The sequence below is a fragment of the Bos grunniens genome, chromosome 7, assembly GCF_055505025.1.
Source record: "Bos grunniens cultivar Pamir isolate PY7600 chromosome 7, Bosgru_T2T1.0, whole genome shotgun sequence".
Classification (NCBI taxonomy): domain Eukaryota; kingdom Metazoa; phylum Chordata; class Mammalia; order Artiodactyla; family Bovidae; genus Bos; species Bos grunniens.
The window spans coordinates 71,842,200-71,865,246 of NC_141171.1; the positions used below are offsets into that span (position 1 = coordinate 71,842,200).

Genomic DNA, 23,047 nt, shown 5'->3' on the forward strand with positions numbered 1-23,047 from the left:
CTTAGCTCTGATCCTAATGCAAGCATTCACAATGTTTGGCCAATTCTCTTAGAATAAATCACTCTCAATTAGCTCTGTTTTTCTGGAGAGCCCTGCCTAATTTGGTGGTGGTGCTGGGCTGACTCTTGCAGCCCAGCCCAGGCCCCAGGGAGGCGTAGCTCCAGCTCAGAGGGCAGGAGCTCATCGTGCAGTCACCCACTTGTCCCTGACAACCTCTGGGTACCAGTGTGGATCCCTGGGGCTGACGAGGAAGAGAGAAGAGAGGGCTAGCGGAGAGAAGGCCAGGAAGAGAACCCAGAGAGGCCACAAACAGGTGATGTATTTATTGCAGGACCACTCTTTCTCTGGGCTGGGCTGGCTGTGAGGCTCTATTTGGGGGAAGACCCTCACAAACGGCCAGACCCAGAAAAGACAAACACAATAACTCGGAATCCAAACCAGTTGCACATAAATAGAAGGAGGCTGGCAAGGAAAAAGAGAAAACAAACGAACGTGCACTTTCCTATGCTAGTGTGACAACGTGACCCCTCCGTGCCGGCGTCCAGGCTCTTCTTTCACTCAGCTTCCGTGCTGAGGCTCCCATCAGCTCCGAAAACCACCTTCGGATCTGACTTCCCGCAGTCTCTCTGCCAGTCTCCTAGACTGGCAACCAAGTCAAGAAAACTAAAATGGGTTCTTCTTTAAGAAACAAACCAAAATACGCTTCCATGGTTCTTTGCACCTCCTGGTCCCGGGGGATGAACAATGTGACCACTGACCCCAAACCAACCAAAAAATAAAATACACTGAGCACAAGCCGTGAGTCAGAATAAAAACATATTGCACATGGTTCCAAGAGTCTTCCTGAGAGCCCTCTCACTGCAGAGACCCAAATACTGGCTTTTGATCCAACCCATCGCAGGCTGTCAGTGGTGTCACAGACCCCACATGCCCCCAAATCCAGCTGGCGTCAGGCGTACATTTCACATTATGATCCTTTGCTCTGAGCCAAATGCAAGGCCAAGGCTGGGTTAAACCTCATGCACTAGAAGCATGCGGTGGAGGGAGGGAGGTGGGGGTTGCTGGTGTTAAATCTTTGTCTACTTTTCAACAGTCTTTTTTCTCTGGGTGGTTATCGAACTTCTACAGATGAACAGAGCATCCAAGATGTGGCATCTTCTGGAACCGAGAGCTTGGAAAGTGGTTCTCCCCAACCATACACTTTTGCAAAAGGGAGCTCTGTGGTTAACCAGGGGTCCATCCCAAGCGGGGTTAAAACCTACGGCCCACGCATGGGACAGGCAGTGTAGCAATCACCAATGTTTTTCTCCTAAGGAATTTTCAAGTATCACAAAATCCCTGATATAGCATGTAAACAAGACATCTTACTGAACAGAAAGCTAGGTCACTTCGGGAAGCAGCAACACGTGAAATATCTAAAAGGCCGGAGAAGGTTTTAGGCTCCGCAATAAATCAAGACAGCTGCTCACTGTGTCTCGGGAGGCAGACGCACACCCAGGCCCCTGCGGATGGAGCCAGATGGCACCTACTGGGGTTCCTGAGAGCACGTCAGGCCACGCCCTTTCCAATGGTGTAGCTGCCATCAGCAAAGAATAAAGGTGTCTTCGATGCTAAAACATGGAGGTGCTCGTGGACTGTAGGTCTGCATCCAGTCTGCAGCCTCCTGGCCTCTTCCCAAGCCTTCCTCGACCCGCTGGGCCCCTCTCCAGAGGGTGGCCACCGAGCCACCCTCCTGCACCCTAGCCACAAGTGGAAGACATTTTTCTAGAGGAATGCTCTCGGGTGAGGTATGTCATTGCCTGTTTTGCTCCGGGTCAGTTTTATTTAAAAAGACCACAGACCCGCTCTGTTCAAGGGCCCTGAGGCTCTCTGTGGGGATGGCCCCTCCCAGGTGTCTTGCTGGGCTAGGCTCCCCTGGTCAGCATCTTCTTCCTCTGCCCGGGTCTCCAAGGCCTCCCTGTGTGGCTAAAGGTGCCCTATCTATCAAAACAGCCTGCGGGGAATGCATGACCCCCACTGAAGTAACTGCTCCCATAGGTGGCGGCGAGGCAGTGCCTGGGCTCGGTTGCAATCGCCATCTGCATGCTGAAGGACGCAGGCAGCGGCACAGGACACACGTCCAGGGGCTGGAGGGTGGGGTACAGGGCGTGGAGGGATGAGCTGGTGCCCCCTGAGAGCAGGGTCCCCGAGCGATGGTGGGCTTGCAGCGAGTCCCGATAGGCCAAGCACAGGTCCTGCACGGGGTTCTGGAATTGGGCCAGCGCCGTCGCTGACGGCTGGCTGAGGCCCGGGTAGGCGGGTGGCTGGAACAGCACCTGGGTGGGTGAGCCGGGCACCATTGCCAAGGCCTGGCTCTTGACAGCAACGGCATCCTTGAGGACGTTGTCATAAGCTCTGAAAGGAAAGGACTGGGTGAGACTTGGGAGGCCAGAGGCCGCAGTGCCAGTCACCTGCCTTGCTGAGTGGGATGCGACCCATGTGCTGCTGGCCTCTCCTGGCTTGTGCTCACTGCCTCAGCTGATCTCCGACTAAACCCAGGCTCCAGATCTCAGTTTGGATCTGCTTCCCACAAAAGCCCGGCAACCCTCAAGACTAACCTAGCTGTTCATGCAGACCCTCTGCACTGCCCCCACTTGGCGGTCAACACTGCAGACGGTAAGTTTCAGGTCACTACGTGTCCCTATGTGTCCCCTACTGTGGAGTTTAAGCTTCGCGAGGGAGGGCCCGTCTGCTTTTGCTCATCACTGCATCCCCACACAGGGCATAGGAACTGCCCCCTGGTGCTTAGGTGAGCATCCCTTCTGCCTTCAAGGCACTTTTGGTCAGCTCCATCCTCGGCTGAGACGGAGTTATGAGACTTAGCAGATTTCAAACAGGGTGCCCCCAGGGGCCTAACTGTCTCCATCTGAAAAGCAGGATAGAACAGGTTTTTTTCCATCTCAAAAAAAAAAAAAAGCTTCCCATAATAAATTTGTTTTGGGAAAACAATTAGAGGCTTTGCTAAGAAAGAAACAAGTGAAGCTGTAGCAGGTCTCAGCAGGGGGCTACCCCAGAGCCTTGTGGAAGAGGCAGGGCTGGTGGCTAAGTATCTGGGACACTTGTCCTCATTCAGGTCAGACCATATTCTCCAGCTTTCAAAAGGCAGAGATTTTAAAATCAGGGCTAGGGAGCATGACTGATTTCAGAGGATTGAGACAAAGGCAGCTGTACCAGGAGGGTGAGAGATGGCTCTTCAGAGGCGTGGTCCCGAAGTGAGTGGGACCAGCACGCAGGAGATGCTGCCAGCCGCTGGATGCAAGAGAGACCAAGTGCAGCCAGGTGAGAGCTTTCTGTCCTCTCTGTCCTCCTCCCTACAGTCACTACTCTTTGGCCTCCAATATCAGTTTTAGGGTGCTGTGTCTTTAAGCATCCTCTCTGAAACACTGAACATTTCCTCCACAAGATTCCTAGGCTATGGTCTCTTAAGTGAAGCCACTCTGGGCTGAGCAGGCTAAGAGTTCACTTTGTGACCACGTCTGAGAAAAGCAGCTCATAATGAGGGTCTCTCCATGTGATCACCCAAGAAGACTGACTGATACACTGGGTCAAAGAGCCCAGACACTCAGAAAAATGTGCAGTGAGCCCCTCTTCTCCTGCACTCTTGACCTGACAATTGCAAACCCAAAGCTACCCAAAACAGGAAGGACCAACTCCCCAAATCTGAATTCTATCAGGAGTCACGGTGGTTCACTTTCTGTGAGCCACCAGGACACCAAAAGCCTCAAACTGCGGGAAGTCACCTGAGGTGGGCCTTATGAGCAAGCGGAACTTGGCTATTTCAGAAACACGAAAGGATCAGGAGAGGAGCTTACACCAGCAGGATTTCGATGCACGTGCTGAGATGTTCCAGGGAGTAGTTTGAGATCCTCTGCAGGTCTCTGGTCCAATAGGGAGAAAGCTGAAGGCAAATCCTAGAGGCCCCAACGCAGGCTGCGGCCACCACGGAAGGCTGGAATTTATAGAAAATGTGATCTGAAAGAGAATCACAGAGAGAGAGTCACCATCAGAAGCCTGGCCTTGGAGCTCTGCCTTGTGCTCCCTGGGAACCGGGAGACAAATGATTAGGTCCAAGGTTGTTCACCATACATGCAGTGCAGAGGGTCTACATGAAAAATTAAAATAGCATGAATTTTCATTCTTAAAACACCTCAGCTCTCGGTCTGGGATTTCTGATGTCAGCCTAGAGCAGCGATTGTCAAAATACATCCCTGGCTTCCAGGGGCTGCAAGGGACTTGCTGATGCTACAAGGAGAAACACTAAACATCTGTCCTTCCTTTGAAAGACAGTGGTGAACACACACCATTTCTAAGACTTCTGTTTGGGGTGCTGACTAAAGGCTATTTAGTAACGAAGCCTGGCGCACAGCAGGAACTCACTGAAAATCTACTGAAGAACGAACCAACAAATGAATGTCCATAAGAATTTGATATTCATAAATTTACTGGATAATCTTCTCCTCACCCCACCCCAGATTTATTGACAAACAACTGACAAATACTATATATTTATGATGTACAGTGTGATGTTTTGGTACAAGTAAACACTGAAATAATATGAGAACTCTTAATGTCCTACTAAGATATCTGGCAACCTGGCAAAGCTGGTACTAATATGTGCAAACGCAAGCTGCTCAAATTTCCACAGTTCTCAGGAAGAATAGCTGGTTATCCGCATATTACTTTCCTGTCTTAAACTGTTCATGACTTTCAATGATTTCAACATTTGCCTCTTAAAGTATGAATTAGGCAGGGTGGTACGGTTATAAGCACAGTCAAGAGTCAGACTCCCCAGCTTCAAATCCTAGCAATAACCTTAGGATAAGTTACTTCACATCTTGAGTATCAATTAAGGAAACTGATTTGTAAAATGAGAGCAGCATAAATGATCTTCATGTGAAGTTGCTGTGAGGTTCAAATGAAACAAGACATGCAGAGCACTGCCTGGTGTACAGTAAGTGTTCACTTACTGCTTAATATCACAATTGTTGATATTGTTACTCATAACCCTTTTGGCCTGGAGTGGGTTATAAGGTGGTTAAATCAACAGTATTTCTGACCTAGTGTTGTGCCTAACACCTAGATCTTAATACCCAGATCTTAAGACACTTTAAGCAAAAGTCTCCAAATGGTAAAAGTGTATTGCTAAAGCAGATGGAAACAAAACCCTCTCTCCCATCCTACCTGTATGATACTCTTTCAGAATGACCTACCTGTGACTCTGGGCTACTTAGATGATTGGCAGTGTTCCAAGTGAGTTAAACACTACCAGGTAGGTGATCGGTAAATAGACAGACTACAGGCTGCCTGCATACAAGCTACTCCTCCTTTACACATTATTGCTAACTCACCCCGTCTCTGCTTACCCCTGCAAATCTTTCTCTGCCTATCCCTGCAAAATGGGGTGATCTGGTGATGTGGGTGCACTGGCCCCTGACCCTGGCCCCCATGTGGGCGGGGAAGGGTGGACAGGCCTTGACACTGGCCCCACCTTGCAGCGTGACCTCTAGGAAGTAGTGGGCATACTCCTTGAGGCACTCTTTGGTCTTGCGGGGGCAGGTGGTGGGCCAGCTGTGGCAGTGGTGGTCCTTCTGGCTGACGGAGGCTAAGAGGTAGTAGTCGAGGAAGTGGGCGGGCGTAGGCAGGCAGAGGTTCCAGCCAAAGGCCTCTAGCAGCAGCAGCTCTGTACTCAGCAGCTCCTTCCTGGTGAGGGAGAAGTTTTGGCTGCTCAGGATCCTGGTGCTGTTTATCTGCTCCAGCTTGGGGACGTGGTCTTCCCGATCCTCGAACTTACCTAAGGGAGAAGCAGAGATTACGTGAGACAGCACTTGCTGGAAAGGCCCTCTGTATAGTACCCAGATGGTGCTGGCAAGGAGAAGAGTAAGCCCAAAGGCACATATTACAGATCTGTCACATTTGACCTCGAATCCCCACACCATCACTTCCAGCTGTGTGATCATGGACACACGTCTCATCCTCTCTGTGCCTCAGTTCTCTCCTATGTAAAATGGAACTTATACCTCCTAAAGCTTTTGTTAGATTCAATGAGATAACACACACCAATGTACAGACCAGCGCGTGGATCACAGAAGATGTTCAACAGCAGTTAGCAATAGCAGCAAGGGCCTGGGCCCTCCTGTCTGGTCTGTACTAACTCAACATCAGGACTGGTCAGGGGGCCATAGCCACGGTGACCTTGTAAATCTGGCCTGTCCCTGCAGATATGGAAGAGCTCTTCAGTGGCTCCCCAGTATCCTCAATATTGAGCTTTAACTCTGTCAAGGTTTCTGAGTTTGGATTCCCTTAAAACAGTTTTCTTGGGAGGTGAGCCCAGGGAAGATCTATAAGTAGTAAAAGACAGAAAAGGGATGAAAGCCAAAGGGGCATTTTATCTCGAAGAGGTATCTAAACCCCATGTTCACTGCAGCATAATTCACAAGAGCCAAGAAAGCCTAAGTGTCCACTGACAGATAATGAATAAAGAAAATAGTTATTTATACACAATGGGTCCCATCATTTCATGGCAAATAGAAGGCGGAAAAGTGGAAACAGTGACAGACTTTATTTTCTTGGGCTCCAAAATTACTATGAATGGTGACTGCAGCCATGAATTTAAAAGATACTTGCTCCATGGAAGGAAAGCTATGATAAACCTAGACAGCATATTGAAAAGGAGAGACATCACTTTGCCCACAAAGGTCTGTATAGTCAAAGCTATGATTTTTCCAGCAGTCATGTACGGATGTGAGAATTGGGTCATAAAGAAGGCTGAGTGCCAAAGAATTGATGCTTTCAAACTGTTGTGCTGGAGAAGACACTTGAGAGTCCCTTGGACTTCAAGGAGATCAAACCAGTCAATCCTAAGAGAAATCAACCCTGAGTATTCACTGGAAGGACTGATGCTGAAGCTGAAACTCCAATATTTGGCTGTCTGATGTGAAGAGCTGACTCACTGGAAAAGACCCTGATGCCAAGAAAGACTGAAGGCAGGAAAAGAGGGGGGAACAGAGGATGGTTGGATGGCATCATCAACTCAATGGACATGAGTTTGAGCAAGCTCTGGGAGATGGTGAAGGACAGGGCAGCCTGGCGTGCTGCAGTCCATGGGGTCGCAAACAGTCGGACACGACTGAGCAACTGAACGATAATATATTTGTTGTTGTCACGTCTGACTCTTTGCGACCCCACGGACTGCAGCACGCCAGGCTGCCCTGTCCTTCACTATTTCCTGGAGCTTAAAGGGATATTATTCAGCCACGAAAAGGAGAAAATCCTGCCATTTGGGACAACATGGATGGACCTTATGAATTATGATTATGAATGTTAACTAATTGTGATTTCACAATATATGCATACATCAAACCAGTATGTTGTACATCTTAGATCAATACATTATGCCAAATGCATCTCAGTGAAACTGGAAAACATGGTGTCATGTAACTTCCAAGACAATGCTTTAAGAGGCCTTACAACTTTTTAAAAAATTATTATTTTATTTTGGCTGTGTTGAGTCTTAGTTGTGGCACACGAGGTCTTCATTGTACCACGGCAGACCTTTCATTGCAGCACGTGGACTCTCTAGCTGTTGCTTGCAGTCTTAGTTACTCCAAAGTATGTATATTGATTTATACTCCATTTCCCTTTTTTTTTGATATTTAGAAAGTGCAGATTTAACAAAAGGTAGCCATATCCTTTCTATGTACAATGCCAATTATAATTTATTGCAAACAACAAAACTGTCAGTCTGTTACCCAAAAACCCCAGTGTTTAGCTCTCAAACCTTAAGTCACTGAATTGAGTAAGGATTAAAGAGGGTTAAAAGTAAAAAAGCTACTGCCACATTCCAGATAAAGAAAAACAACAAACACATTAAAAATTAATCTAACAACAATAGGTTTAACCTAAAACTTTTGAGAAGCTTAACATCATTATTATTTTTAGTGGAAAATTAGGGATTATTTGGCAATGCTGCTTTTACTAGTAGTAAACAATGATAAAGTCAAGTGAGGGGAAAACCTAACAGGTTCCCCAACCAGGGATCGAACCCACATCCCCTGCATTGCAAAGTGGATTCTTAACCACTTGACTACCAGGAATGTCAAGAGAGGCCTTACAGATTCAACTTGGCCCTACCTGGAGTGTCATTCCCAGACCTCCATGTAAGGAAGCACATTTAGCCTCCTGGAGTCAAAGAAGCCACAAGGATGAGAATAGACATGCCCAGGCAACATCCAGCACTGCGTCTCAAAAATGTGAATGAGGCCACTCTCGACCTTCCAGGCCAGTGGATCCTCCAGCAACTGTATGAATGAGCCAAAGTGAAACCAACACAGAACCACTGTGCAGTGCACATTGCTGTTGTTTTAAATCACTAAGTTTTGGGGTTGTTTTGCAGGAACAGATAACTGGAATACACTCATATCAGTGCACAGTGACAAAAAGATGTGAAACCCCACAGACAGATCTGTCACATAGCTCGGAAAATACTCAAGAAACAATGACTACAGGGACTTCCCTGGTGGTCCAGTGGTTAAGAATCTGCCTGCCAGTGCAGAGGACATGGGTTTGATCCCTGGTCTAGAAACTAAGATGCTCAGAGGCCACTAAGCCCATACACCACAATACTGAAGCCTAACCACCCTAGAGCCCATGCTTTGCAACAAGAGAAGCCACCACAGTGAGAAGCCCTTGCATCACAACTAGAGAAAGCTCTCACGCAGCAATGAAGACCCAGCGCAGTCATAAATAAAATTAAATAATTTAAAAAATTTTTTTAAAAAGAATAACCGAGTCCAGAGATAAACAGGCTCCAGGTTAGACATTTACAACTAGCTTCCTATTTGCATTTCTTGGGGCAGGAAGAAGTAGGCTTCAGACTGGACACTTCTAACCAGTCTCCTGTTTGCATTTCCTGAGATAAGAGATAGGTGGGCTCCAGTTAAGGCATTTACAAACAGCCTCCTATTTGCCCTCCAAAATGGAAGTAACAACAGAAACAGGGTAAGCAGCCAGTCTTTGCCTCTCGTAAACACCTTAAGGTAATAGTTATGGCAACAGTCAAGGTAATAGTCATGGCAAGGACAATGAGGGGCAAAACCCTGCTGGAATAAAGGATTAAGGAATTTCTGCTCCCCACTTTTTTGGATAGAGACACTACACATGCACAGAAAGGCTTCTTGTGGGCCAAAAGTCAGGGCATAATGCTGGACCATAATGAGTCTTGATCCTCCCAGAAGACTTCACTTCAAAATCTATCTTGGTTGAGGGTCCCAGGGTAGGTCAGATGTGGAAAAAGAACCAGACAATTGGCTAAAGGTAAACAAAGACCTGTAAGAACTGACCTGTACAAATGACTTAACCACCTCTGTACTACATTCCTCCTCACTAAGGGGGACATCCACAACCTTTCTCTTCCAGCGTGCATCTCTGCCTTGCTTCTGTCTTAACAAACTGCTTCTCTGTGTGCTCTCCCACCTGTTATGTGGTTTCTAATGATAAACTCTGTACCTACATTTACAGTTCTTGTCTCCATGATAAATGCATTTTTCACTGGGGGCAAAGATCCACGGAAGAATAGCTTCTAGCCTGTAACCCTCATTGGTCTGGTGGCTGGGATTCCTGGTTTTCATCCAGGCTACCTCTCACCTCATGCCACTGCTCACTGCTGCCTCACTGAGATCATGATTACATACTGGAAGATCCTGGAAATAAACTACATGAAATACATCCAAATGGAGCTAGATACAAACAAAAATAAAACACAAACCTCGGGTTATCCTGCTCAGGGTCAAGGGAATGGAGGATTTCCATAGTAATGCTGCTGGGCAGTCATCCACGGGGAAGCCCCACAGGCAGCCTGCGCTGGAGGCAGCTCTACCGGAGAAACTGCTGGGGACTCCTAGCCTTCACACCAATGCTCAGGGAAACCACTCACACCCGACTGTGGCCTTGGCCACTGAAGTTTTCTGAAGGCACTGTGCCCTCCTTGCCAACGAGCCTTGGTTAGCGCAGCTCCCTCTGCCCCAAGCACCCTTTCCCAGCGTCCTGTCATTTCACCAAGCTCAGCCTGTCCTCCACCTCAAAGCCATGCCCCTTCGGAAGCCTTCCCTGACCACGGGCCCCACGTGCTGCTGACACCCACATCAGATGGTGCACCCCAAGGCCTGACCTCGGTCCCATTACGTTGGCCTCCAAGTCCAACCTTGCTGTGTGCAGGACAGCTGCTGGAGCAGGTGTTGGAAAAGGCAATGGGCGACCCAGTTGAGCTGGGAGCACACATCTGTTCCGACAGCGGGAACAGCCAACAAAGCGTCCACACACCTGTGCACAACTGCCAGCGCCCTGTGACCCAGTTCTCAGCCGACGCTCTCGCTCGCCGAGAGATAAGAAAGTAATCACTTCAGGCAGGCGGCCCTGCAGCAGAGACAACACATTCCTCACCAAGGCCTCAGAAAACGTCACTGAAAAACGAAACACCGACTCTGGGAAGCCTGCATCTTTCTTCTCAGGGAGCCAGGCAACAGCCAGCCCACCGGATGGGCAGAGATGATGACATGCACTTCCGGTCTTCGCCTTGGAGGAGGGAAGGAGATGATGATGACCAGTGCAACCCAGACTCATCTCCTTCCCAGCCTGCCAGGCACGGCCCTGCCTCCAGACCACACACCTTCCCTTGTACCAGGGCAACTCGGGCAGGAAAAGGTGAGGACAGTGCTGCCCCTTCCCCAGGTGGAAGAGGCCTTTGTATGATGAAATCCTGGGAGGGGGTGCTGCCTGGGGATCAGGCCTTGCCACCTTCTGCAGCCTCGGGGCTCCACGCCCTCCCCAAACACTGGATCCAACCACACCTGAAACGTGACCCCTCCTCCAGCGGGGTGTGCTCATGCCCTCACCCACCTTATCACGTGTCCTCCAGAGCTTTGATCAGAGGCCACTCGGTGACATCAAGGCACTTCTCACACTCAAGATTTTTTAATTTCAAATATTACTGTCAGTGGCTAGCACCTGGCCATTAATAGGTCACTAACAAGTATGAGAGCTTCCCTGGTGGCTCAGTGGTAAAGAATCCACCTGTCCATGCAGGTGACGTATGTTCAATCCCTGGGTTGGGAAGATCCCCTGGAGAAGAAAATGGCAACCCACTCCAGTATTCTTGCCTGGAGAATCCCATGGACAGAGAAGCCTGGAAGGCTACAATCCATGGGGTTGCAAAAGAGTCAGACACGACTTAGCAACCAAACCATCAACAAGTGTGAGCCCCAGAAGAACAGGAACCACATCCCACACGTTCTTAGCTGTGCCCGAGGTCCCAGCACAGTCCCCAGCACACAGTAGATGTCCCATGCCTATTTGTGGAGAGAATGAATGGTTCTCTCTGGATAGTTGAACTGTGTTTGTTGCTTCAGTCATACCCAACTCTTTGTGACCCTAAGGGCTGTAGCCCGCCAGGCTCCTCTGTCCATGGGATTCTCCAGGCAAGAATACTTAAGTGGGTTGCCGTGCCCTCCTCCAGGAGATATACCCCCGCCCCTGCCCCCGCCCCACCCAGGGATCGAACCCACATCTCCTGTGTCTCCTGCACTGTAGGCACATTCTTTACTGTCTGAGCCACCAGCGAAGCCCTACTTGAATTGCAGGCCGTTTCAATTGTTCTCTGATGCTCTCTGATTATCTGTACTCCCTAATTTTTTTCTCCAATGATTCGCATATTCTTTTGGCAACTTAAGAAAAAAAATTTTTTTGGTCAACTTATTAAGGTTTCCCTGAACCTTGGGCTCACTTGAGTCAATGCTGTTTGCAGGCACTCAATAGCTAGAGCTCTTTTCTTCCCAGAACAGAAGGTGAAGGTGAAGGTCACAGCTCTGGCAGAAATATCAATCATGCTGGCAGTGGCACTGAGACCCTTCCATGGCTCTGCTGGCAGTCAGCAATCTATCCCAACAGGCTGCTGCTGCTGCTAAGTCATTTCAGTCATGTCCGACTCTGTGCGACCCCATGGACTGCAGCCTACCAGGCTCCTCCGTCCATGGGATTTTCCAGGCAAGAGTACTGGAGTGGGTTGCCATTGCCTTCTCCTTCTATAGATGAGGCTGAGGTTATTCAATGAAGCTGGGAAGCAGCATATCATATTTGAGAACCAGAAGCCTCAACATCACCTAGGAACCTGTTAGAGCTGTGAATCCTTCAGCCCCACTCCAGACCTGCTGTATGAGACTCAAGGTGGGGCCTGGAAATCTGCATCCTAGCAAGCCCTCCAGGTGGTTCTTCGGCACACTCAAGTTTGAGAACCCCTGCTCTGGCACACTGTACTTCCTGCAGTTCTGTGGAAGTAGAAGAATCTCTCATCCAACCCATCCCTTTAGATTAGTTCAACGTCGTACTCTGTGAAGCCTTGTCAAACTCCTCAGTCAGCAGACTGGGTTCCTAAAGCACCTTATGTTGCTCCTATCAGAGCCTTTGCCACACTGACTTTAATTGTCTCTGATGCTGGGCTACCTAAGGCAAGGAAGGGCATCTTATTCATCTCTATATCTTCAGCACTGGAATATAGTAGGCACTCAAAAACCGCTCCTAGAATGAACACATGAGTGAATAATTGATGCCACAGTGCAGAGTGGAGGAGGGGGTGGAGGGATGAAGGGGTGAAGAGGAGGAGGGTGCAGAATGACCTCCCAGGGCCTTTCCGGCAATTTGTTCACCCTGGAGTTGACTGAACCCCAATTAACTTTTTTTTTTTTTTTGGCCTCACCCTGCAGCATGTGGGATCTTAGTTCTCCTACCAAGGATCGAACCTGCGTCCCCTGCATTAGAAGTACAGAGTCTTAAGCAATGAACCACCAGGGAAGTCCCAAGGCCCAGTTTACTTTGACCACCCTTCCCTGGCACTGGCCTCTGAGGGCACATATCCCAACAGGCAGATGTACTCAATCAGATTATTTCCTCCCTGCCCTTGTTGCCAGAGAAGGCAATGGCACCCCACTCCAGTACTACTGCCTGGAAAATCCCATGGACGGAGGAGCCTGGTAGGCTGCAGTCCATAGGGTCACTAGAGTCGGACACGACTGAGAGACTTCACTTTCACTTTTCACTTTCATGCATGGGAGAAGGAAACGGCAACCCACTCCAGTGTTCTTGCCTGGAGAATCCCAGGGATGGAGGAGCCTGGTGGGCTTCCGTCTATGGGGTTGCACAGAGTCGGACACGACTGAAGTGACTTAGCAGCAGCAGCAGCAGCCTTTGTTGCTTTCAAACTTTTCAGAGTTGTGCCTTTCCCACAGCTACCAGGACCCAAAGAATCACCCTGAAATGGAAGGGCCAACGATTACTGAGGAATCTGATTCTCCAGCTCCCTCTGCTCCCCACACAGGGGAAGCTTCCTGGGGACTCACTGCACTGCAGGCCAGAGCAGGGCAGAGCTGGGTCTGAATCCTCAAGTTGACTCTGGACCTAAAAGCACTGAAATCCACAAGCTGTTCATTTCCTCTCTAGGAATATGCCCCACGTGGAGAAAGCATGGCTGTGCAGTATGCAAAGTTCTCTAAGACATACCCAGCACAGAGAAATGGTTGGAGCCCCATGCTTGGCTGGGCACTGGGCTTTGTGCTGGACACACGCTGGATGCCCCAGGTAGGTTCTGTTCAGAGCCCCAGAGACTCAGAGGAAAAGGTTCTGCAAGCACTCAAGTCCACACCTAGGAGCGACCTCACAGCCCATGCTCTTAGAACAACACATTTCATAGCCAGCAAAGATTTTATGAGTTTCCTGACACTGCATATGCCCAGCATCCTTCTTCTCAGGTCTGGGAGCCAGGCAGCCCTTTGTCCCCAGCCTGCCAGCACCAAGCACCACCACCCAGATGCTTGCTCCTGTTGACAAAGGGCATAGACAACAAATGCCAGGAGTCTTCAGGCAGGTCCCTGGAGGAGTGGGGGACAGAAGTCTGAGTCTTTCCAAGTCAGGCAAGAGCCACAATTTGCCTCCAACTTGTTTGATGTACTTTTTATTAGGAAAATTTTCAAATCCACAGGAGAGATGAAAGAACAGAACAATGAACCCAGATGACCCCTCCCCAGAGTCACCAATTGCTGACACAGAGCCACAAAATTGCTGTGTGTGTGTGTATGTATGTAGTATATAAATATTGGTTTTGCTGGACTATTTTAATTAAGTTGCAGACATGACATGCCACCCCTCGTTACTTTAGCGTCCATCCCTGAGGTCATTTTCCTATATTATAATGCCATTAACAATTCTAAGAACATCAACATTAATGCAGTAACATTTTCTAACATTCAATCCATATCTGGCTTTCCCCAAGGGTCCTGAAAATGCCTTTGTTTTTTGGATCCAGATCCAACAAGGCTACACATGGTGTCTATTACATCTCTTTGGTCCCACTCTTTGTTTTTCATGACACCGACTCTGGATAAATCTGGGCCAGTTGTCTGGTACGGTGTCCCATATCCTGGACTTCCCTGATTGTTTCCTCATGATCAACAAGACTATAGAGGCGATGCTTTGTTCCTACTGGGTCTCCTTAGGAATTATACAAGGTCAGTTTGTCCCAGCAATAGTGATGCTACGTTTGATCACTTGGTTAAGGAGCTGAAACCAGATCTCTCTATTTTAAAGGTACCATTCTCCTGTGAAATTAATAAGTCATCTGTCAGGTGATACCTCAAGATGAAGTGAACACCCTGTTTCTCAACAACCTTTAACTCAATGGTTTGGCATCCATGGATGATTCTTTCCTAAAAAAACTGTTATACTGGGGTTGAAAAAAAAGAATTTCATCTGCATTTCATCTACCATTTCATCTACACTTTTCTTTTCACACTGTTCCAAATTTGAACAGTGGGAGCACTATCAAGATACTAAGGTTAAAAAAAAAAAAAAATCCTAAACTTCCCTGGTGGCTCAGAGGTAAAGAATCCACCTGCTAACGCAGGAGACACGGGTTCAATCCCTAGACGGGCAAGATCCCACATGCCGAAGAGCAACTAAGCCCACGTGCCACAACTACTGAGCCTGTGCTCTAGAGCCGGAGAGCCGCAACAACGAAGTCCACGCACCCTAGAGCCGCTGCTCCACAACAAGAGAAGGTACCACAATGAGAAGCCCGTGTACCGCAGCTGAAGGGTAGCCCCCTACTTGCCGAAACTACAGAAAAGCCCTCGAGACAAGGAAGACCCCGCACAACCAAAAATAAATAAATGAAATTATAAAAAGAAATCCTAAGCCTATCAAAGCACTCGCCCTGAATCTGGGAGGCCAGTCAAGTGCACATGAGCCCAGTGTTGGTGGTGACGGTGAAACGTGCAAACAACACCTTTGGGGATGCTCTGCGCATCAGCTGGCTGACTGCTCCCACACTCCTGGGGGCCGGTTCAAAGAGAGCCTGAGCCACTCTTGGAAGGTCACAGTCAGTAGACTGGTGACATGTGTCCACCAAGTGGCCTAAACCACAGTCTCCACCACAGTGGCCAGACACTGCCAAGCCAGCAAGCCTTGGAAGGGATATCCACACAATAGCTTTTCCTTTTTTAAAAAATGTAGTAAAATGCACATAACATAAAATGTACCACTTTAACCCTTTAATTGTACTGATCAGTGGCATTAAGTACATTCACACTATTGTGTAACCAATCTCCGGAACTCTTTTCATTTTGCAAAAATGGAAACTCTGTACCCACTTAACAACTCTCTGTTCCCCTCTCCCAGGCCCTGATAACTGCCTTTCTACTTTCTGTCTCTCGGAACTGACTAAAGATTAGCTCTTTCTTATTCTACCTACTGTCCTGACAATCAAGCCTTCAGTTCAGTTCAGTTCAGTCGCTCAGTCGTGTCCGACTCTTTGCGACCCCATGAATCGCAGCACGCCAGGCCTCCCTGTCCATCACCATCTCCCAGAATTCACTCAAACTCACATCCATCGAGTCGGTGATGCCATCCAGCCATCTCATCCTCTGTCGTCCCCTTTTCCTCCTGCCCCCAACCCCTCCCAGCATCAGTCTTTTCCAATGAGTCAACTCTTCACATGAGGTGGCCAAAGTACTGGAGTTTCAGCTTTAGCATCATTCCTTCCAAAGAAATCCCAGGACTGATCTCCTTTAGAATGGACTGGTTGGATCTCCTTGCAGTCCAAGGGACTCTCAAGACTCTTCTCCAACACCACAGTTCAAAAGCATCAATTCTTTGGCACTCAGCTTTCTTCACAGTCCAACTCTCACATCCATACATGACCACTGGAAAAACCATAGCCTTGACTAGATGGACCTTTTTTGGCAAAGTAACGTCTCTGCTTTTGAATATGCTATCTAGGTTCGTCATAACTTTCCTTTCAAGGAGTAAGCGTCTTTTAATTTCATGGCTGCAGTCACCATCTGCAGTGATTTTGGAGCCCAGAAAAATAAAGTCTGACACTGTTTCTACTGTTTCCCCTTCTATTTCCCATGAAGTGATGGGACCGGATGCCATGATCTTCGTTTTCTGAATGTTGAGCTTTAAGCCAACTTTTTCACTCTCCACTTTCACTTTCATCAAGAGGCTTTTGAGTTCCTCTTCACTTTCTGCCATAAGGGTGGTGTCATCTGCATATCTGAGGTTATTGATATTTCTCCCGGCAATCTTGATTCCAGCTTGTGCTCCTTCCAGCCCAGCGTTTCTCATGATGTACTCTGCATAGAAGTTAAATAAGCAGGGTGACAATATACAGCCTTGACGTACTCCTTTTCCTATTTGCAACCAGTCTGTTATTCCATGTCCAGTTCTAACTGTTGCTTCCTGACCTGCATACAGATTTCCCAAGAGGCAGGTCAAGTGCTCTGGTATTCCCATCTCTTTCAGAATTTTCCACAGTTTATTGTGATCCACATAGTCAAATGCTTTGGCATAGTCAATAAAGCAGAAATAGAGCATATAAAAATATAATACTGACTTTTCTGAGGTAGGACCAAGAGAAGCAATATTTTTAATTGCTTAAAAAACCCCTCAAACTCTTAATTTCAGAAAATTTTAAATATTACAAAAAAACCCACAAACCCCACAGAGAAAATGTTATAATGAAATCCCATGAATGCATTATGAACCTTTAATGATCATCCACATTTATACTGTCTTTAGAAAAAGTCTTGCAATTTCCCTGGTGGATCAGTGATTAAGACTCTGTGCTTCTACTTCAGGGGGTTCAGGTTCAATCCCTGGTTGGAAAACTAAGATCCTGCATGCCACACAGCCAAAAGAGGGAAAAAAAAGAAAAGAAAAGAAAAATCCTTAAACAAAAAGGTAAACAAGCACAGAATAGGAGTTTTTCTTTAAAAAACTGGCCTTTTAATAAAAAGTTGCCTGTTTCTCATGCCCGAGCTCAGTGCTGCCCACTCTCTACTAGACAGATTCCAGTTAATTCCTACAAGAATCCTACATCCCTGGCAAGACACACGCTTGAGATTCATTTAGGATTGCCTGCTGCTCATTCAGGAGCTAAACCTAGGCTCAGACATGCAGCCAAGGCCTCCTGGCTAAAGAGACCAGCTTTTAATGCAACAGCTATGAAATCAATTCTTCTTTGCTAAAGAAGTGCAATGCCTTTTAAAACAGGCAAAGCTGCTCTTTCTCAAGAAAGGCCACTCTCCTATTTTAAAGTCTCCCCCCACACCCACCGCCCCCGTTTTTCATCTGAGATGGAGAAACAAAATGTTCTTGATCAGGGATTGAGACCCCACGGCTACTCCTCCTTCTTCCAGCAGCCCTCGGCCCTGCTCTTTGTGCAGCCGATGATAAAGGGAAGGGTGGTAAGCAGGTCGGAGGGTAAAGAGCCACTCTGGTGACTGCCTGGCCCTCCAGGTGAACCTAAGATCTTCTGACATGACAGAAGAAGGTGCTGGGTGGTAGAGGAGGTGAGGACCCAAGAGGAAAGAGAAGGCCCTGATGGAAAGGGCTTTTCCCCAGTGGCTGGGAGAGGAAGTACTCGACCCTTTAGCTCCTAGGCTGGGCCAGGCAGAAAGGAGACCTTTCTGATGCAAATTCTTCCTTAGATTCTTCTTTTAAGGAGGGGAGAGAAGTGGCCTTCAGGAAGAGCAGGATTTTTTTGTTTGTTTGCTTTTTGTTTTTGAGCAAGATATTTAATGAGGGCTGAGCATCCTGCTACCAGGGGAAGCCCAGATTCTGGGGGAGGGGGGTCCTTAATGGAAACAGACAAGAAATGCCTCCTCTTGAACCCTCACCCCCAACCCCACCAAGGATTTCAAGGTCAGGCCTAGGTGCTAGTTCTCCATCCTCACTGCTATTATGATTTGCACGATTCTGGGCAATCACATGGAAACCTACACCCCAAAGGATGGTTGGGAGGGCTCAAGGAGACAGAAGGTATTATGATTGGCAAAGGACCCAGGGTAAAGCAAGGGCTCCATAAATGGTAGCAGCTGCTGCTATTATTTACTGAACTTGGTATTTATTCTTTGCACCCTGGACCTGGGATCTTCTTCTAAAGTTGTGTTAGTTGAGTAGAGACAAACTAGCGTTGGCAGTCAACACAACATTTTCTTACGGGGTCTGAAAAAGGGGTGAAAGTAAGTCCAACCAAAGGCTCCCTCAGCCCCACTGATCCCACCCGCCGGGCTGTACCAGACCCCCAGAGAGAATGCCAGAGTGGCTCCAGCCTCCTTGCCCTAGACTGTGACCTTAAATTCCACCCTCCTGCTAGTGATTTCAAGGTTAACACAGCCTGGGAGGTCAAGGGCAGTGTGGGGTCCAAGGCCTTTCCCGGATGGGTCCTCCTCACAGGGGAGGGACTTTCCTAGTCTAGCTGGTTGGCAAGAGGCAGAGAATCCACACATTAGAATGTGAGCCCCAGAGGTCACGTGGTTCACTCTGGGCTCCCCTCTGTCTCGAAGGCTCCAGCACTGCAAAGCAGGCATCAAACAATGCAGGCAGCCCTCAGGGAGGCCCAGCCTCAGGAACTGCCAAGCAAACTCAGTTCATTCTGGGAACAACCCAAGAGGTTTGGGAGTGTTTTCCTCATGGAATTAGAAGCTCAGAAAGGTTAAGTGAGTTGCCCAATCACCCAGTTGTGAAGAGCAAGAGCAAAATGAAAAGTCTGGGTAGCTCCTTATTCCATGAGGATGGGAACACACCCGTCTTTGTAACATTATACATGCCCTTCACTTAGCACAGCAGCCAGCACAAATTTAATACTTAAGTAGTTCTTTTTAAAATGAATACATAAATGGTTCCAAAGTCCAGAGTTTTCTATTCCACAAGCAAGAAATCTCAGATACAGTCACAAAGATCCTTGCAATCCCAGAAAGTCTCTGAGAGTATATTTATCTGGGCACAGGAATTCCCATGAACATGGGTGTCAGGCCAGCTGCAATCTCCCCATCTAACCACCCTGTTGTCCACAAATACTCATCTCTGTCAATCCTCCTCTTTATGCCATTTAGTAATTTAATCCCAGAGCCTTTCCACTAAAGATGTGTATGATCAAAGAGACTTAGTTTTTTCTTCCAAAGCAAACTTTCTGCAATAAAGAATAGCCTCCCCTAGAGGATGTGGGGAAAAAAGGAAACCTCCTACATTGTTGGTGGGAATGTAAGTTGGTGCAGCCACTGTGCAAAACAGTGTGGAGATTCCTCAGAAAATTAAAAACAGAATCATCATATGATCCAGCAACCCCATTCCTGGGCATATATCCAGGCAAAACCATAATTCAAAAAGATATATGCAGCCTTATACTCACATCGCATTATTCACAGCTAAGACATGGAAACAATCCAAACGTTCATCAACAGATGAACAAGATGTGGCACATGTATACTACGGAATACCACTCAGGCACAAAAAAGATGAAACAACGCCATCTGCGGCAACGTGGATGGACCTGGAGATTAGCTACTAAGTAAGTCAGAAAGGCTATGGTTTTTCCTGTGGTCATGTATGGATGTGAGAGTTGGATGTGAAGAAGGCTGAGCGCCGAAGAAGTGATGCTTTTGAACTGTGGTGTTGGAGAAGACTCTTGAGAGTCCCTTGGACTGCAAGGTTTGCAGTTTGATGGCTGTGCCCTAAACCACCTCCAGCCCATAGAATGTATAGATACTTGTAGATAGTAGTGCTCATCACCCAACTGGCGTTTATTATTTGCTGCGTAAAGCACTGTGCTAAGGAATTCGTTCATATTATTTCCTATAATCCTACTGCAAGGAGATCTAACCAGTCCATTCTGAAGGACATCAGCCCTGGCTGATGTCCTTCAGGCTGGCTCAATTCCGGAGTTCAACTCTGGACTGGAGGTGAGGCTGCGGGTAGTTGTTTTCTCCAGGAGGAAATTGTAAAAATGCCTCCGAGTCAGAGGTGGCATTCAGCCAGCTGGGTCACACACCGGCTTCCCTTCTGGCAGTGAGGGCTTCCCTGTCTCAGGATGGAGCAAACTGGCGTGATGACTTCACTCGCTGACCCCAGCTAAACCTGGGCTCCTCTGTGCTCCTCTTTAAAAGGGACTCAAATAATTTCACTGAGTGTAAAAGCAGGGGCGTGCAACGTGGGCCCCTGTCATGTACACGGCTGGTTTCTGGGGCCAGGGTCAAGCAGTGCTTTGTGCAGTGGAAGGGAGTTCTCCCCTGTAATGAAGGCCCCTGCTTTGCAGAATGCCCCTGCCAGCTGACCCGGGTAGCTCCGGACCAGGCCTGACGGGGCTGCCAGCGGCAGAAAAGCTGACAACAAGTTCTCTTCTGAGCTGAAGGCGTGGATGTCGGAGTTCTGGATCCTTTGTTATTCCAACGTCTCTGCTTGGAGAAGGGAGGGGGGGAGGGGGAGGAAGAAGAGGAGGAGGTGGCAGGAGGAGGAGCAAGGCAGCAACCTTGGCTGCCTCTCTCAAGGTCAGGGGGGAGCTGCTTCCAATCATGAGGCCTGGTCCCTGGGGCTGAAGCTTCCACCCAGGTCAGCTGAAACGCAGCTCAGCAGACTCAGAAAGCAGAGGAGCCAGGCATCTCCCAGCAACCTCTCCGGCTGCTGGTTTGAGTCTTCTGCTATGGCCAAGGAAGAAAGTGACCTGCTTGGTGACAAAGGCTGATGTTGTGTTGTGGCTGAAAGCAAGGACTCAGGGCCACCTGGGTCCTCATCCGGGCCGCTCACCCAATGGGCAAGTTACCCAACCACTGGGTCTCGGTTTCCTCCTCTGTCAACTGGAGGAAATAACAGTGCCTACTTCACAACGAAGGTTCCTAAATCTTCATTGAAGATTAAATGAGCAAATCCACATAAAGAGTTCAAAACACCGCCTGGCCTGTAAACAATAAATCTTAACCATCCCATGATCACTGAGGCCAGGATCTGCCCTCCACCGCCAAATTCTGATTGTAGGAAAAAACGCAGTGGGTTTGCAACTATCTTTTATTGTATGCTTTCTACTTTTTTCTATTTTCTAGTTTTCTACAAGGAACAAATATCATTCTGCCGCTGAGGAAAAACAGTTTCAACTTCTCAGAAATCAAGACGCCATTGCTGGGACTCTAGAAGCCAGAACCAGCAAAGTAAGTGCTAGAGAAGGTTCCTAAATGTGGATCTGCCCTCATTCAAGATGAGGATGTAGGAAGAGGTGAGGCATGCTCCCTGAAGACCATCTTGAAAATCTAGGCAAACACAAATAATACAATCTCATCTTGGGGGAATTTCCTGGCAGTCTACTGATTAGGATTCCACACTCTCACTTCTGAGGGCCCAGGTTCAATCCCTGGCCTGGGAATTAAGATCTGCCAAAAAAAGAAAAAGATTAATCTCATCTGACCTCCCAGGGAAGGCTAGGCTGGCACATTTCCTTTGGGTCTGAAAGGAGTTTTAAAGCAAACCTCCTCTCTCGCCTCGTTTCCAAGATCACCGAGAAAAGAAGGAACAATGGTCCTACAGAAAAAAAGCCGTGGTCATGTGCAGCCTGTTCAGAGCACCAACTATGCCCAGTGCACGCCCAAGGATAAGGCCATTAAGAAGTTTGTCATTCAGACTTCCCTCGAGGTCCAGTGGTTAAGAATCCGCCTCCCAATGCATGGGGCATTGGCCCCTGCCACCCCCTGGTCCAGGAAGATCCCGCATGCCTCGGGGCAACTAAGCCCACGCCACAAATACTGAAGGCCACGCCCTGGAGCCCGTGGTCCGCAACAGGAGAAGCCACCGCAGTGAGAAGCTTGTGCACCACAGCTAGCTGGCAGCCCCGACTCGCTGCAACTAGAGAAAGCCCATGCGCAGCAACAAAGACTCAGTGCGGCCAAAAAAAAAAAAAAAAAATTGTCATTCGGGACATCATAGAGGCCGCAGCCATCAGGGACGACAATTTTGAATCAAGTGTTTTCGACATCTCTGTGCTTCCCAAGGTGTACGTGAAACAACATTACTGGGTGAACTGTACCATTCACAGCAAAGTAGTCAACCAGGCATCATTCTCAGAAAGCGCACCCTGAACACCACCACCCTGATTTAGACTGCAGGTGCTGCTCCATGACCTCCACTGAAGCCCATGAAAGGAGATGAATCCTTAAAGACTGAAGAAATACTGTTCTCTGAAAAGACAATAAAATGGAAATCATACGTTTCTTTTTTAAAAATAATTCTATTTATTTTTTTCTTTGGCTGTGCTGGGTCTTTGGTGCCTTGAGAGCTCCTCTCCTTTTGCAGTGCGTAGGCTTCTCACTCTTCTTGCAGAGCACAGGCTCTAGGGCGCGCGAGAGCTGCAGTATTTGCAGAATGTGGGCTCAGTGGTTGCGGTGCATGGGCTTAGCTGCTCCGTGGCATCTTTCCAGACCAGAGTTCAAACCCGTATCTCCTGCATGGGCAGGTGGATTCTTTACCACTGAGGCACCAGGGAAGCCTGGAAATTATACTGAAGAGAGGAAAAAAAAAGAGAAAAGAACCAAAAGCTGCCTTGCTGGTCCTACTGTAACCAATGCAGACAATTGGTGGGTGCCTCATGGAGGGCAGAATGCTGTGACCAGAGGTGTGGACACCCCACCACGCAGAGCCCAAGTCT

General features: G+C 48.1%; 1 protein-coding gene across 3 annotated transcripts in view; it reads right to left on the reverse strand.

Moving 5' to 3' along the window:
• Positions 1 to 308: 308 nt before the first annotated feature.
• CCNJL (cyclin J like) overlaps positions 309 to 23,047 on the reverse strand; it is a 62,638-nt gene continuing 39,899 nt past the window's right edge. For all 3 annotated transcript variants that reach the window (XM_086412725.1, XM_086412723.1, XM_086412724.1), the window contains exons 4-6: positions 5,528 to 5,830; positions 3,852 to 4,011; positions 309 to 2,394 (exon numbers count right to left, since the gene is read on the reverse strand). In XM_086412725.1, coding sequence (XP_086268851.1) covers positions 1,977 to 2,394; positions 3,852 to 4,011; positions 5,528 to 5,830 — 881 coding nt within the window. In that variant the 3' untranslated portion in view covers positions 309 to 1,976. The remainder of the gene's footprint in view (positions 2,395 to 3,851; positions 4,012 to 5,527; positions 5,831 to 23,047) is intronic.